The sequence below is a fragment of the Brassica napus genome, chromosome A2, assembly GCF_020379485.1.
Source record: "Brassica napus cultivar Da-Ae chromosome A2, Da-Ae, whole genome shotgun sequence".
NCBI lineage: Eukaryota > Viridiplantae > Streptophyta > Magnoliopsida > Brassicales > Brassicaceae > Brassica > Brassica napus.
Window position 1 is genome coordinate 10,542,321 of NC_063435.1, and position 15,946 is coordinate 10,558,266.

A 15,946-nucleotide genomic window follows, 5' to 3' on the forward strand; every position below is an offset into this window, starting at 1 on the left:
CAGCTTTATTAATAAATACTCTAACAAGAACATCGCAAATATATTATATTGATATTATTTAATAATATAATTTAAATTTAAATATATAAAAATAAATCACCCACATAATTTGACATTTAATATCTTTTGCTGAAATTTTTCTGTTTAAATTTGTTATACTATTTTATTATTTTAATTATGAGAAATCATGTAAATACCCCACTAATGATGCTTCCAATATGCATGAAATATTGAAATTTATGCTAGTGTATCTCAAGGACACTGGCAGGAGAGGAAAAAAAAACGATAAATAGGTCTTATACCTAAATTCGTAATTTTCAATATAAATATATTCTTTTCGTCCAAAACGTTTTGGTTTATTTTATTTACGATCATGCCCTCGAACGACAGTCCGAGACCGAATCACTCTATTTTTTCATTGTCTCTCTCTCCACGCAGTTGAACTGGATACAAGTTTGTGGAGCAGCTCCGTTTCATCGTCTTCGTAACTTTGTGCTTCATCAGAAAGTAAAGACAAGACAAGGCTTGAAAGATCAAAGCTACGTGATGGATAGAATGTGCGGTTTCCGTTCGGCGGGAGATTACTCGGAGAAGGCTGAGCTGATGATGTCTTCTTCGGAGAGTCTTATGTCGCTGTCTGATTACCATAATTTGATTTGTTCATCCGCCGGAGAAAACCACGTGTTTGGATCCAACGAGCTTTTCTCAGCAGCAGCTTCTGCTTTGTCCTCGGAGGTTTCGATTGCGCCGCCTGCTCGAAGAGCTGATCAGGACAACCCCTCACTTGGTCTCATTAAGTCGAAAATCGCTTCTCATCCTTTGTATCCCCGCTTGCTTCAGACCTACATCGATTGCCAAAAGGTGATTGGTTGATTTATATACACACAACCAAGATCAGTTATGCTGATGAGTATGTTTTTTTGGTTACTTTATTCGCAGGTTGGAGCTCCTTTGGAGATAGCGTGTGTGTTGGAAGAGATTCAGCGAGAGAACGATGTGTACAAGAGAGATGCTGCTCCTTTGTCTTGCTTTGGAGCTGATCCTGAACTTGATGAGTTCATGGTTTCTCACTTCATCCTTGGTCTCGATCTTTAATTCTCTAACCTTTTAATCTTTTCTATAAATCATTTTTTTGCTATTTTAGGAAACATATTGCGATATATTGGTTAAGTACAAATCCGATCTGGCGAGGCCGTTCGATGAGGCTACGACTTTCCTGAACAAGATCGAAACGCAACTTCAGGACCTGTGCACTGGTCCCGCTTCTGCCAGAGGCCTTTCAGTTTCAGGTCAGCTCTAAAATGATCTCTTTCTTATTTGCATGTGCTGTTGATTTCTTGTTCAGTCTTTAGGTTTTATTGATCTGCTTGTCCTATTATTTAAATTTCACCTTACAAAACTAGCGGATATGGAAAATCTTAGCCAGAACTTTCCCTTCGGTGCTCCACACCAGTTCCTAGGAATTGATGAAAACCTTCTGACACATGTTTTGGTTCCTTTAATATATTTGCTATTTTAATATTACAATAATCGTGGGGAACGATAGAAACTATAAGCTTAGTAAATCCAGTTGTAGAAACAACCGCGTGAATATAAAACCCTAATTATGGTGAAAACATTTGCTACATATTTACTGCCATTTTCCTTCAATGGTTCTTGTTGTTTTTGCTTACAAATGTTTCCTGCGAAAAGCTAAACTTTGTGACATTATTTTTTTTCGTCATCCGTTATGGTTTAGTAGTCGTGGGGCTTTAGATAGTGTTAAGCAAAAGGAGTGGGTGGGATTTTCTCTTGCTCGACGATATTTTCTTCCTTAGTGCATGATTTTGTGTATGTTATACTTTTCTTTTGTTACTTTATATATGTAGTTGTATTATTATCTTCTCTGACAGAAAGAAAATGGTCTATGAAAGCAAAAACTTTTGCGGTAGAGATTCCGATTTTGACGTTTCAATGTCGTACTGAAAGTTTTTTAAAATGCCTTCCTTTCCAGTGAAAAACTAATGATAAGAGAAAAAAAAACCTAGTCTTAAGTTCTACTAAAAAATAAAAATGCCATTGATTTTCTTGAGACCGTTTCTTTACTTCATGTTTTAGACCATCTGAGTCGCTAGGCTTATGCTGTTTTCTTCTTCATTAAGACTGACGGGTAAAACAAAACTTTGGCAGTTCTTTAACTGCTCCCAAATTCTCTTGGTGAGAAACATTTTCAGAATTTTTTTTCTTTCCATTTTATAATAAATGTTGCTGTGTGACTTGAGTTTGTTTCACAAAAAATAATCATTTTTATATACTCGATCAAGATTTTCAAACAAATTCATTATTAGAGAGATGAACTTATAGTCTATTATCAGGGTTAATAGTTTAACCACGTTTGTAAAGGGTTTTAAAGATAAAACGGAGGGAGTAGTTGACAGTCCCCAACTTGTAGACATCTGTCCTTATTATTGGATACATTGTGTGTTAGTCTTACATTTGAATTCAGTCAAGTCCAAATGTGTTAATTTCGTCACGTTTACAAAATCACTCGCATGTGCTTATCTTTTACGAACCTCCCTTGACTATGTACACAACATAAATGTCTTGAATATGTCAGCCGGTTGGGTTTTGTGTTACTTGAACCTAAAAGAGCAAAAATAAATCTTTGGTAGATTTCAAGTTCCAATGTCTGAGCTAATGCGCATGGATTGTATAATTAGCCTTCTAAAATGCTTTCTGGCCAAGTGGTAGTATTTTGCATGGCTTGGTTAATGTGTTTGTCGTCTTGTAATCTTGTTGGAACTATACATCTAAGTTATGTTTGTTTTCTGAGTTAGAAAGGATATAACCTGGTGAATATTTACTACTAGCCCATATATGGAACTATTAGGTTTTTTTCTCCATTAAAGTACTGCTTTATTTACCTTGTGTAGAGTCTTTGTTAGTGTACAATAATTTATTAGCCGCCTAAGCTTTTTCACGATCTTAGGGATTTGAAATTAATCATTTCTTTCTTCAACTACACCTGATAAGAGCTAGCTGTAAAGAAATGGAACTAAAAATCGTGGGTTTCAGCTTTTGTAGGCTTCTTGTTATCGTGCTATTTTGTATGTAGTCTGTAGATATCAAATGCAGTTTCGGTTGTACTTTGTTAGCATTGTTTAATTTGGAAAAGTTGTTAATACATATCAGGTCGTATTTAATTAATTGTAGTTTGCGTAGGGAATCATGTTCAAAAGGTTTTAAAACGGATCGCTGCAGGTTGAATTTTCTATAGTGGGCGAATGTTTAGTTTATAATCTTATATTTTAATGTTGGGAAGTACAACTAACTTTTTTGTTTGGGTAATCTCATGTATTTTCTTTTTGATTGGATATGTATTACCTTCTGAACTTATCTTTTTCCTTAGCCAATAGCTTTTCCTGCTTCTTAACTCTCTCGAGAAGAGATTTTCTTTTCAACTGAATTTATCTTAAACTAATCAAAAGCTTCCTAATGTATTCGTTTCACCTGTTTTCAGAGTCACGTGCTTTGGTTTCTTTTCCTGCTAATATGCTTTAGGAATAAACCATATCCTCTTTTGGCCCAGTGATGTTTATCATAACAATTGGATTTATCATTTATCTGCTCTTTTTTTCTCGTTTCTTGATGTTTTGTGCTAAATGACTAGCCTCATCATTTGCTTTAACTTCATATCAGAATACTAGATTCGAATCAGAATGCCTTAGGAAAGCCACGTCTAATATGGAGTAATCTTACAAAATGTAGTTAATACAATACGCGTTATTACTAGTGATTGCACATTAGCTGTTCGTCTAGTTGTAGTCATGATCACTTAAGAGAGCCGTGTCCATTGTCGTGTTGCACATAGTAGGGTTCTTAATACAATACGCATTATTCACGTAAAACTAACAACAAAAAGAGAGGATGATAAGCTTGAATTAGAAACTTTATAGGACCTTTTAAATTCAAAATAGAAGAGGGCTTAAGATGGAAGAACAAAGCGGGGTGCATTGGGTGGTCGGGTGTCACATGGACTCCCGTGGATTCCGCTGGTGGATCCCTCCGTGACCCAATAGCAACTTCCTCTTTTAAAAGCTTTTTTCTTCTGATTATAAAGGAAAAGGGAAAAAAGAAAATAGGGTTTCTCTGTACAACCCAATCATCTATGACTAATGCTTCTCCACTTTCTTGTTCTTGCCATCCTTTTCAACTATTGTTTAGTAATAGTGGTTGTCATGTCGTCCCTGCGTTGTGCCCTTAGTGGGCCATGTTATTTCATCGTGTCGTTACCTTCTTGGTATTTTTTTGTCAATGCATTGATGTTTATGAATCAAATTCGGTTAATAGGTAAAGAACAAACTAAGTTACTATTGCACATGCCTTCCTCAACTAGCAAAGATGGGTATGAACTATCTTTGTCTGATTTGTCTAAAGATCGCTAGCCCATGCATGTGTCTATGCATTTAAGATGGTCCTTCTATGTATAGCAAACCCATAACATGATTCATATCCTGGGATGTCTATATTGAAATTATATATCTTTTTTGAATGAATGTTAAATTGGTATTCATCAAAAAAATATTTTTACATCAAGGTGTTGCAGAATTTAAAGAGATTGTTTTCTCAAATTATATATCTCGTTGCCTCTTTCGCATTAATGCCTTCTGATATTAGTATAGTATAGGTCCTTGACAAAAAAAAAAAGAGATATTAGTATAGTAGGTAATTTCTTTTATCTAATCAAATGATTGGAGATTAACTCTAGTGCCATTTTTTAAAATATGGTGCCACTAATTTGATTAGTGGCAGCAACATTATGGGGCCAGTTTGGTCATCGCCAAAAAGATCATAAGTGTTGTGGAAGCGTTATTTCCGGGGGTCATTTCTATACCCCAAAAAGCTCAGAAAAGTTAACACGTGTCGTGACTCCGGTGGGCAGTGGCAGGCCCCAGGGGAGCACTTCGTCCTCTGACAAGTGAAAATGGAAGCTTATACACTTGTTCAGTCACGACAACAGTTTATTGTCTGTGTGTTTGTGAAGCCCTCGATATTCTCTCGCTACATTGTTTTTTTCTCTTTTACCCCTAAGCCATTTGACTCCCTTCTATAGGTTTTTAGCTCTTTTCTTGTTTTAGCCGTTTAGCTGAGCATACAATGATACAGTCATATCATATTTTAATGTTAAGCATTGAGTGACCTTCTGCATGTCAATAAATTCTGCTATATGAATAGATGATGGTGCGGTTTCATCAGACGAAGAACTAAGAGAAAGTGATGACGTAGCAACCCAGGACAGCCAACAAAGAAGTAATGACCGGGAACTCAAGGACCAGCTGCTGCGTAAATTCGGTAGCCATATAAGTTCATTGAAACTCGAGTTCTCCAAGAAGAAGAAGAAAGGGAAGCTACCAAGAGAAGCAAGACAAGCATTGCTTGATTGGTGGAATGTTCATTATAAATGGCCTTACCCAACTGTAAGTCTGCTGTGTTTTGGACCGTATATACTAATGGAGACAGGATGTTATGTTTCTATATTTCAGTCAGCCTAACAATTGGTCACTGTTGTGTTCATCTCAACTCGTATGAAATGTGTGCAGGAAGCTGACAAAATAGCCTTGGCTGAAGAAACGGGTTTGGATCAAAAACAAATCAACAACTGGTTTATAAACCAAAGGAAACGCCATTGGAAGCCATCCGAGAACATGCCGTTCGCTATGATGGACGATTCTAGTGAAACTTTCTTTACCGAGGAATGAAACGTAACAGAAGCCTATGCATTGACATCATGCGTTGTATAATTCTATATTACATTGTTTTGCCAAGATAAAAAAGAAGCTAAAAGCTTTAGTACATGGAGTGTCATTGCCAGTAAATTAAACTCCTAGAGTCCTAGGCCAAACGAAAAGAATATTTACATGTACGGCCGAGGGGCGAAACGACCCTTTGTATTAAAATATATATATGGGCAAATATTAATTGTCACATATCCACCACTGGTCTAAAATGATGGCATTCATGTGGTTCTCAAGTTCATGTAAATTTAGTCCTAAATAATATTACATAAACAATTTGTTACAAGTTGTGACTGGAACAGCATTGTTAAAATACAAATATTCTAATAACTTTTGAGTAGCTGAAACATTCTATCTTCCAATAAGGTTGAAGCTTGCTTATCAGTTGAGGTTGGCAATGGCTTGGCGTTTTCATGCGAAAAACATTCATTATCTCGTGTCTGGATCTTTAAAAGGGCTTCTCGATTGAGTTTTTTTTTTTTCATTGAATAGGTTTCATCTGGTATACAAATTACTCAATATCGCATCTACCTATACATACTAGCTAAATCTTCCGACTCGTTTATATTAAACTTTGGTTTGTGCTCATGATCAACGATGTTTTTGTTGTTCTTATGGTAGCTTCGAAGGCCTCATCTACCCTTGCGAGATAGTTGCAAGAGGTGCACAAGCAGCTGAATCTATATCAGAACCATATTGAAACTCCATGAATCTATTATCCAGTAACAGAAGATATACTAGGTAATGACAAGATTTCCACTTTGTTCGTTAGCATGTGCAAGATCTTTGACATGGATGGTCTTAGCGATGCGATTTCTTGAGTGTACAAAAGCCATATCTAAACAACTCTCACTAACTCATTTTTGATGATGATACTATCATACTTATTCTTCCAGTTCAGGTTTGGATCATATATATATTTTTTGTTAACGAAGATGAATCGTTGAAGGCTCTTGTTCTGAAGGTATTCATAGACGAGAAGGCTCTCTGCTCCCGATCAGCTGCACCAAACAGCCTGACGAGGATCTTACGTTTGTTGGTATCTTGTTCAAGAAATCTTGATCTGAGTTAAGAAAGCATCTCGTGCAAAAGCGGGCGTCCTTCTGACCGTTACAACCACTCATTAGCCACAGAAGCAGAAGCATTCTCTAAACACTCGTTACAAGACTCAGTACTCAAGTTCCTCCACTAAAAACGTGCGTGTCCTACTAAATACATAACCTTCATTCTTCCGGTCAAGGGTTATGTATTCTGTTTCAGTAGCTTGACTGATGAAATAGGTGTGTGATAATATAGTCAACCAAATATGCTGTTTCTATCTCTCTACTTCTTGGTCAAAAATGTAGCAATTTTAGAAAGATTTTTGAAACCTTCCTTCTAGAGAAGATAGGCCCACCCAATTCTACTTAACAAAATGAAATGTTTTAAAAAGGCCTAGCCTGCAGAAAATTCAAGCAGACTAAAAGGGGCTTAAATGAGAAGAAAGCAAAGATCTTTTTAATTTCGGACCTATCTATATCATCCATATCTTTTCATATGGTTACAAAAATTACTTCATTTCACAACTGCATCCTAGCTAGCTTCTTGACACGAGATCTCGTAAATGATTTGGGTGTCCCTTTTTTTTTCTTTGATTAATCTTAAAAGAAGGTGTAATACGAAGATTTTCTGGGAAGTCATGCATTCTAGTACTGTTCTCACCCAAACATGTTTAACTGCGGAATTCCGATAGAATCTGGTGTATTATTGTTGGTATGATTGCACATGATTTAGGTGTTTTAGTTAAGTTCTGGTATTTTCAAAAAAGAAAAAGAAAAGAGTTTTGGTGTTTTCCTTTATGAATTAGGTTTTGGTGTTATTTTTTTTTCCTTTTGCATATGTTTAAGTTGCTGGAAAATACATATATACTTCATCAGTTTATTAAAGTACTCTCTATTTCAAAATAAAATTCATATTTTTGACACATAACAATTACTTTAAATTTGTATTATAAATACATCATTCTATTATCAATAAATTTAAAACAACACTGATTTAATATTCAATTTTAATTTTTACTAGTTTATTAAATAACAGAAATTAATATAAAATACAAAAAAATCTATTTTAGGAGTATGATTTAGAAGAAAAAAAATCAATTTCACAAAAATATTTTTTTAATGTTCTCTACAATTTTTATTACTAATAATAATAAACTGTAAACTTTGAAAAAACTAAATTTAGTGAATTGATATTCCTTAATCTATACTATACTAAAAGGGAGATATAAGCCATGGAGAGGGTATCCACATAGGATAGAAAAATCAACCAATCAGAGAACCCGAAATTGCCATGTCATCTCATTTATTTTTCGTAAAAAATAAAAAAACAATGCGAAGGTGAGAATCGAACCCAGGTTAGTATGATATATATATAGGACATTTACCACTAAGCCATTGAAACTTTCTTGGACACATATACAAAAACCACTAAGTATATAATCACAAACTCTTATGTACATTTAATTAATATGAATTCAACTTTCAAGACTCCGATACTTTGTTTTGTAAAAAAAAAATAAGTAAGTGACTAAGCTAATATATTCTTAGAAAGTGTGAGAACGTTGACAAATATGAAAAAGCATAGATTTTTGTTTTCGTGACAAAGTTAAGATTTTGTAAAAGTAAGTTTAACATATAAATTTTCGTGACAAATATGAAAAAGCATAGATTTTTATAAAATTTTGACAAAACAACTCATAACATACTTCTCTAATGTCTTAATAAAATATTATTTAAGGGTGCAATAATTAAATATATTAATTCAATAAATTTTGTAATTTATAGACAAAACAATAACACAACAAATTTTGAAACATTTGTTTAACCTATCGATTTTTTTTCATGAGAATCCAACTAAACAAGATAAAAATAATAATTAGATTTACAAATATTTAATTACCATTTTATTCAATTTTGATTAATTTCAAATTGTCATAATGTATCTTTTTGAAGTTACAAATATGAAAAAGCATAGATTTTTGTACAATTTGACAAAACAACTCAAAACATATTTTTCTAATGTCTTAATAAAATATTATTTAAGGATGCAATAATTAAATATATTAATTCAATAAATTTTATAATTTATAGACAAAACAATACCACAACAAATTTTGAAACATTTGTTTAACCAATCGATTTTTTTTTCATGAGAATCCAACTAAACAATTAGATTTACAAATATTTAATTACCATTTTATTCAATTTTGATTCATTTTAAATTGTAATAATGTATCTTTTTGAAGTTACAAAAAAATAATATTCTTTCTTTATTACACTAGCATTATATATAGATTCTATATACACAAAATAAATATAATATAACAACATAAGCTTGCTTTCCCTGATTCATATGAAAACATTTTAAGTTATCCACCAAAGCAAATTAATTAAATCAATGAAATTGTTAAAATACAGCAAATTAATATATAATTTTATTTTAAATTAAATTATTTAAAAAGTGTATTTTCGTTAAAACAAAATAATAAATAAGTAAAACTGATTTGATGGTAATTTTTATGATATATATATATATATATATATATATATCAATTCCGTGAAAGAAATAGAAGCTTAATATGGAAAAAAATCTTAAATACAAAAACCTCTAAAAATTAACAAAAAAACTAATAAATTAAACTATGATATCACTTAAAAGCTTCTTAGACCATATTAATAAAATATTTAAGCGATAATTAGACAAATTTGATTTTTTTTCAGCAAAAAGTTTATTATTAATTAGCATCAGTTATTTCAAGATGTTTAAGAAATGGTGGACAAAAAGTAGAATGGACATTAATGATATATCAACTATGAATAGTACTTTGTGAAGCAGACTTAGATAACATATTTGCACATCCATTTTCAGTCCTTTTTGATGCCTAAATTCAATTTCTTCAGAGTAGTTATTCCACAAATAAATCGTATGAGATATTGTTTTGATATGTAGATTTGTTTTTTCAATGTTAAGAAGATTGATAACTGCAAAAATGTATCCTTCGTATATGATATGTTTATAACCGAGTCTCCAACATGAGACAAGTTTGTTTAAAAAGTAAATAATTTTATTTTTCTTATATTATATAATCAATATATATTATTTACTGATAATAAAAATATAGTTATTCATCGATCACAAATATCTATGCAAATATGTGAATCAAGTACAACAATCAAACAACATAATGATTTCCACAAAGAAAATTTAAAAAATATATTTATGTTTTTTATAGTCATCATATATTTATGTTATGTAGTCATATTTTCTATTTTTTAAATAATGTAATACAATATTATACATTATTTTTTTAGAATTGAGAAATACATATATCAGTTAGACAAATTAAGCGATAATTAGACAAATTTGATTTTTATTTTGTGAGCAAAAAGTTTATTATTAATTAGCATTACTTATTTCAAGATGTTTAAGAAATGATGGACAAAAAAATAGGATGGACATAAATGATATATGAACTATAAATAGTTTTTTGTAAAGCTGACTTAGATAACACATATGCACATCCATTTCCAGTCCTTTTTTATGCATAAATTCAATTTTTTCAGAGCAGTTATTCCACAAAGAGATCGTATGAGATATTGTTTTGATATTCAGATTTGTTTCTTGATTGTTAAGAAGATTGATAAGTGTAAAAATGTTTCATTCGAATATGATATGTCTATAACCGAGTCCCCAACATGAGACAAGTTTGTTAAAAAGTAAATAATTCTATTTTTCTTATATTATATAATAAATATATATTATTTACTGATAATAAAAATATAGTTATTCATCTATCACAAATATCTATGCAAATATGTGAATTAAGTACAACAATCAAACAACATAATGATTTCCACAAAGAAAATATAAAAATATATTTATGTTATGTAGTCTTATTTTCTATTCTTTAAATAATATAATACAATATTATACATTATTTTTTAGAATTGATAAATACATATAATATCTTATCCGCGCGTAGCGCGGTTAAAAAATCTAGTATTATTAAAAATTTGATAATCACAAAAGTGAGGATTTTTGATAAACATTTAATAATTTTTCTTGATATTTGAGAAACATGAAAAATCATATACATATATGAAACGCATGGAATGTGTATTTATTGATTAAAAAGAATTCAAGTTCCAAATATTAACCTTTAACTCTTTATCTCTTTTTTCGGTTTGTACACAACTTTTTGGTTTGTGCTCAACACTGTTTTTGCTGTCCTTATGCAGTTCTTCAAAGACTCATCTACAGTACAAGGAGTTTTGCGAGATGGTGGCATGAGATGTATAAGCAGGTGGAGTGCTATTAGAAACATGTGTAAGTTCCATGACTTTTTCATCCAAAAAGGGAGGATTACTTGGCAATGGCAATACTTCCTTTTTGTTCTTTAGCATCTGCAACACCTTTGACATTGATGGTCTTAGCGAAGCTATCTCTTGAGTGCACAAGAGCCCTATCTGAACAACCCTCACTATCTCCTTCTTGATGATGATACTGTCCTTATGATTCTTCCAGTTCAGGTTTGGATCAAATATTTCCTCCAAGTCTCCTGACTGAAAATGTTTCCATGCCTTTTTATAGCCAAAACAAAACACACCAATTAGTATGAGATAGTAAAATTTGACTTACTATTTTAATTCATGAAAGTTTCTTTTGTGGTCAAAACTTACTTCTGTGACCAAGTATTCTGACATTTCACTTTTGGTGATCTGCTTCCCAGTTACAATCTCTAATACAAGAACTCCGAAGCTGTAGACATCTACCTTCTCTGTTAGCTGACCATGTACCACGTACTCTGGAGCCATATAGCCCCTGCAGATTCACACGTATTGGATTATAACAAACATTTAATTTTCTGAAGTAACAAAATCAATATCTTACAAAGTCCCTGCAATGGCAGTACTGATGTGGCTCTTGTCCTCCTGGAACGATCTTGCCAGACCAAAGTCAGCTATTTTAGCTTGGAACTTTGAGTCTAGAAGGATGTTGCTTGCTTTTATGTCTCTGTGGATAATTCTCACTGTCGACTGCTCGTGCAAATACACCAAACCCTCAGCTGTTCCAACAATGATCACGAACCTTCTCTGCCAGTCTAGTGTTTTGCCTCTGTTCACATCTGTAAAATTATTAATGATCACCTGCTTTTAAGAACCAATGAAAGAAACTCATGGAATAGTGTTTGGTGTTTACCAAAGATGAATCTATCTAGGCTCTTGTTCTGAATATGTTCATAGACAAGGATACTCTCGTGTCCTGAGCAGCTGCAGCCAAGGAGCCTGACAAGGTTCTTGTGTTCAACAGTGCTGATAATGTTGACTTCATTGTAGAAATCTCCTGCCCTGTGCCTGTTATTGAAGAACAACCGTTTCACAGCAATATCTCTTCCATCTGGAAGAACCCCCTATAAACCAAGAGAGATGCCACTAGGTTAGGCCGGTTCTTAGCAAAAGCTTTTGAAGCATTAGCTATGACCTCTAAAATTTTAAGAAACGTTTACATATATATATAGACCTCCAAATTCGTAAAAAAAAAAAAAAATTATATAAACTCTTGCTAAATTGTTTATATCCCTAAAAATCTGAGGACCGGTCATAACTCACAACTAGAAACGTATTCATACCTTGAAGACAGCTCCAAACCCACCTTGTCCAAGCATGTTTGCGCTGTCAAATGAACCAGTGGCCTTCTCCAAAGTTGTGTATTTGAAGTTCAAGCTACTGTTAGTCAAAATTTTAGCCATTTTTTCAACATCATTTGGTCCTGAAATTGAACCAAAAGTCTAGGTAAGAACATTCTCTTCTACAATAGATTCATCAGAAACAAAACAATGTACACTGACCTCTTCTCTTCTTCTCTATGGTCCGGTGTTTGCTGATATTAACACCTATTGCTATTCCAACAATGAACAGAAACACAGAGCTAAGCACTGAGACAACAATCACAACTACAGAACCTGCAAAAGTCAACTGATTAGTTATGATCAAGCTAAAATCAGATTCTTCTATAAAAGAGATCTATCCCTTTTGTGTCTGTCACCTCTTGATCTTCGGTTTCTTGGAATCTTGTTCAAGAAATCATGATCAGAGTACCTAAGGAAACACCCCGTGTGAATCGCACGCCCTTCTGACCACGGCAAGCACTTGCTAATCACAGAAGCAGAAGCATCCTCCAAACACTGTTTACAAGACTCAGCACTCAAACTTCTCCAGCAGTTCGCCAACGCAAACGCGTTTGCAGACGCACCGCGAGCGTACCCTCCGTTACCAGGAGCCGCAGCAACCGCGTTTCTCACCACCAGCCTCACCGCTTCTCCGAAACTCTCCTCCTCTCTCCTCATCCTCGTCGTGGTCCCGCCGCACACGACGTCATCTTCAGGTCCTTTGAACTCGTCGAAGAAACTGTAGTTCTCAGCTCTCATGAAACACCCGTCGAGGAAGATACGACCACCGTTGTGAGGGTAGCACTGTGGAAGGTTAGCGCGTGCTTCCGAGTAACAGAGGAAACAGTCGCTTAAAGACAGGTCTCCGTAACACTGGGCGAGACCGTAGTTAGAAGATGGTCCTGAGCCGGTGGAAGCGACTCCGAAAGCGTTGGTCTGAACCTGTTGGAGGACTTTGTCCCACGTGGCGACGAAGTTGGAGATGTAGACGGTTTCGTTGCGCTCGAGCTGTGGTGAGCATGTGATTCTTACGGCTCGAGTTCGTGCGTCTCCGTTGGTTGGACGGAGTAACGCAAGAAACAAAGTCAAGAGGCATGGAAGGTAGAGATGTTTTGATTTTTTCTTCATTTGTTGTTCTTTTGATTGGATACATGGAGACAGAATATATATGTTGAAATTAAAAGTGTTGAATTTTTCAACAGCTTGACTTTGATCAAAGGGGTATGTAAATCAGTCAACTGAAGCAAACAAAAAAGTTGAATAAGAAAAGAAAATGATAGGCTGACGTACTTAGACTGACGTAAAAAAGTTTGAATTTGTTAAATGATGAGAGACTTTTCTCTCTATTTATAGTGTTATACATCATCAAACTAAAAACCAATATTAATGACTCAATTTTTCAGTGGTATATTTTTTTTTAATATTTAATTTCATTCAAACAATCCGAAAAAACAAAAATTCAAGTGTTGATTAAAAATCGATTTGAACAAAATTTTCTTAATTAAACATTAAGACACTAGCTTATTTTTAATCGTTCCGCTAGATCGTTATGTAATCTTTAAAATATCATTAACCGGTTCTCAGAGGCGATGATATAACAAACTTAAACGGTGAGATTTACTTCATTGGCTCGAATGTCGGTTCTTTTCGTGTCATCACCGAAATAGCTAGTCTTTGATGATCACTTCAAAACCTGATTTTTTTCACTGACATTAAGAACTAAAAAAATAAAATATATTTATACATCTAAGATGAACAACCAAACTAATACAATGAATATAAATAGTAATATTTTTAATTTGATGGAATATATGTAACACAATATACTCACAAGATGAGTAACTAGACAAATTCAATTTTCTTTATACAAAGTCAAACATTAAATTAAAAATAATATTTTTTATTTATAGCAATATTTTTATACATATAAATTATAGAATGGTTCAACATATTACAAATAAATATGATTTTTTTTAAAAAATATTAGAAATATATTAACCAATTATTACAATTAAATATTTTGTATAACTTATATATATATATATATATATGCATAAAGTTTCAAAGGACTTTCATTGTTATATTTATTTATGTAACTTTGAATCGTCAACACTTTAGTTTACTTTTATTATTTGATTCTCAAACAACATATAGTAAATTATACATAATCTTACTGAAATATGTTTACAAGTCTAAGACAAGAATCAAACTACATCAAAATAACAAAAGTATTATAGTTGAATCGGAAAAGTAAATGTTATCTAATATATCCAAATAATAACCAAAAAGTCAAGATATTATATGTCTAAAACTATACGTCTAATTAAAATAACATAATTTTATTAAAACCTTTCATATTGGTTACAATATAAATAATAGAATAATAAAAAAATAAAAATATTAATATTAATAAATTTTATGATGTACTTATTTTATAATATTTATACCCAGCACAAGGAAATCACCTAGTATAAAATAAAACTTGATAAGTTTCAACTATATAGTTTTATTATTAAATAGAATCATTAAAAATATTTTTCACATAAGGAATACAATAAAAAATGTATAATTTTGATTCACTATAACAACCAAAATATTTAAAATTTAAAACTATTTTTATGAGTGTTAAAACTATAATTGGTTTTTAATTAAAAAAATGTTATGCATTAAAAAGTTTTCATTTTGCATAAAGTTTATAAAAAATCCTTTAACAACAGATGAATATACACAGACTGTAAAATTCTTTTAGGAATCACTATAAGAAAACTAGATATTTAAGCTGTAAAACACCTTATAGTTGTACATAGGGGAATTGCCACTAATACCACTTTCCTAATACCACTTTTCAACTTTACACTTTTCAATTTTACCATTAAAATTTTAATAGGTAAAAGACTATTGTACCCTAACTAATCAAAAGAAATGGAGAACCCATCATCGTCTCCAACCTGGCCAACGCCTCCGCTTATGAGTCCGTCGCCGCCGAATTGAGCTTGATGCTCATCGAGAATCGTCAATCCGCCATTGTTATATCCACCTCCATAGCTGTTCTCATCGGCTGCATCGTCATGCTCGTCTGGTGAAGATCTGATGGCTCCGGCAGCTCGTAACGTGTCGAGCAGCTTAAGCCTTTGGTGATCAAACGCCTCCTCTTACGAGTCCGCCGCCGTATATTGACATCTTCGATTCGCCTCAGTTCATGTCTTCGCCTGCTCAGGTGAACTCATCCTTTCCAATTCCAATCCCTAGATGATGGATCTCACGCCAATGACGAGTTCTCCACGAAGCTAACAGAATTTACAAGCTCAAACGAACAAGACGATCTCTCTCCCAACACCTAAGAAACGCTAACAAAGGTAAGAGGATAATAGATGGTGATTTTCGTCTCTTTCTGTAATTGTAGGTTGGTATATCAAATTCGATCAATTTCTAGGAAGGAAGACGAAGTTTTGAAGTTTTTCTC

General features: G+C 32.9%; 2 protein-coding genes across 2 annotated transcripts; one reads left to right on the plus strand and one right to left on the minus strand.

Annotated features, from left to right (window-relative positions):
- The first annotated feature begins 363 nt into the window (after nucleotides 1-363).
- On the plus strand, nucleotides 364-5,970 carry LOC106395301 (homeobox protein knotted-1-like 2). Its single transcript, XM_013835806.3, has 5 exons — nucleotides 364-861; nucleotides 940-1,062; nucleotides 1,145-1,289; nucleotides 5,215-5,456; nucleotides 5,580-5,970. Exons 1-5 carry the CDS (start codon nucleotides 547-549, stop codon nucleotides 5,736-5,738), a joined length of 984 nt encoding a protein of 327 aa, XP_013691260.2. The 5' UTR covers nucleotides 364-546; the 3' UTR covers nucleotides 5,739-5,970.
- A 4,950-nt stretch (nucleotides 5,971-10,920) lies between these two features.
- On the minus strand, nucleotides 10,921-13,813 carry LOC106395293 (cysteine-rich receptor-like protein kinase 2). The gene is made up of 7 exons (XM_013835793.3): nucleotides 12,861-13,813; nucleotides 12,664-12,777; nucleotides 12,445-12,584; nucleotides 12,015-12,225; nucleotides 11,706-11,940; nucleotides 11,495-11,636; nucleotides 10,921-11,395 (listed from the first exon to the last, which is right to left on the minus strand). The coding sequence occupies exons 1-7, from the start codon at nucleotides 13,609-13,611 to the stop codon at nucleotides 11,066-11,068; spliced, it is 1,923 nt and encodes a 640-aa protein (XP_013691247.2). The 5' UTR covers nucleotides 13,612-13,813; the 3' UTR covers nucleotides 10,921-11,065.
- Nucleotides 13,814-15,946: the final 2,133 nt, after the last annotated feature.

Coding starts and splice junctions, on each gene's coding strand:
- LOC106395301 (XM_013835806.3), top strand. CDS start 547: ATGGATAGAATGTGCGGTTTCCGTTCGGCGGGAGATTACTCGGAGAAG. Junction 1,063..1,144: donor CTGAACTTGATGAGTTCATG/GTTTCTCACTTC, acceptor TTGCTATTTTAG/GAAACATATTGCGATATATT. Junction 5,457..5,579: donor ATAAATGGCCTTACCCAACT/GTAAGTCTGCTG, acceptor AAATGTGTGCAG/GAAGCTGACAAAATAGCCTT.
- LOC106395293 (XM_013835793.3), bottom strand. CDS start 13,611: ATGAAGAAAAAATCAAAACATCTCTACCTTCCATGCCTCTTGACTTTG. Junction 12,585..12,663: donor CATAGAGAAGAAGAGAAGAG/GTCAGTGTACAT, acceptor GTTCAATTTCAG/GACCAAATGATGTTGAAAAA. Junction 11,941..12,014: donor CCTAGATAGATTCATCTTTG/GTAAACACCAAA, acceptor ATAATTTTACAG/ATGTGAACAGAGGCAAAACA.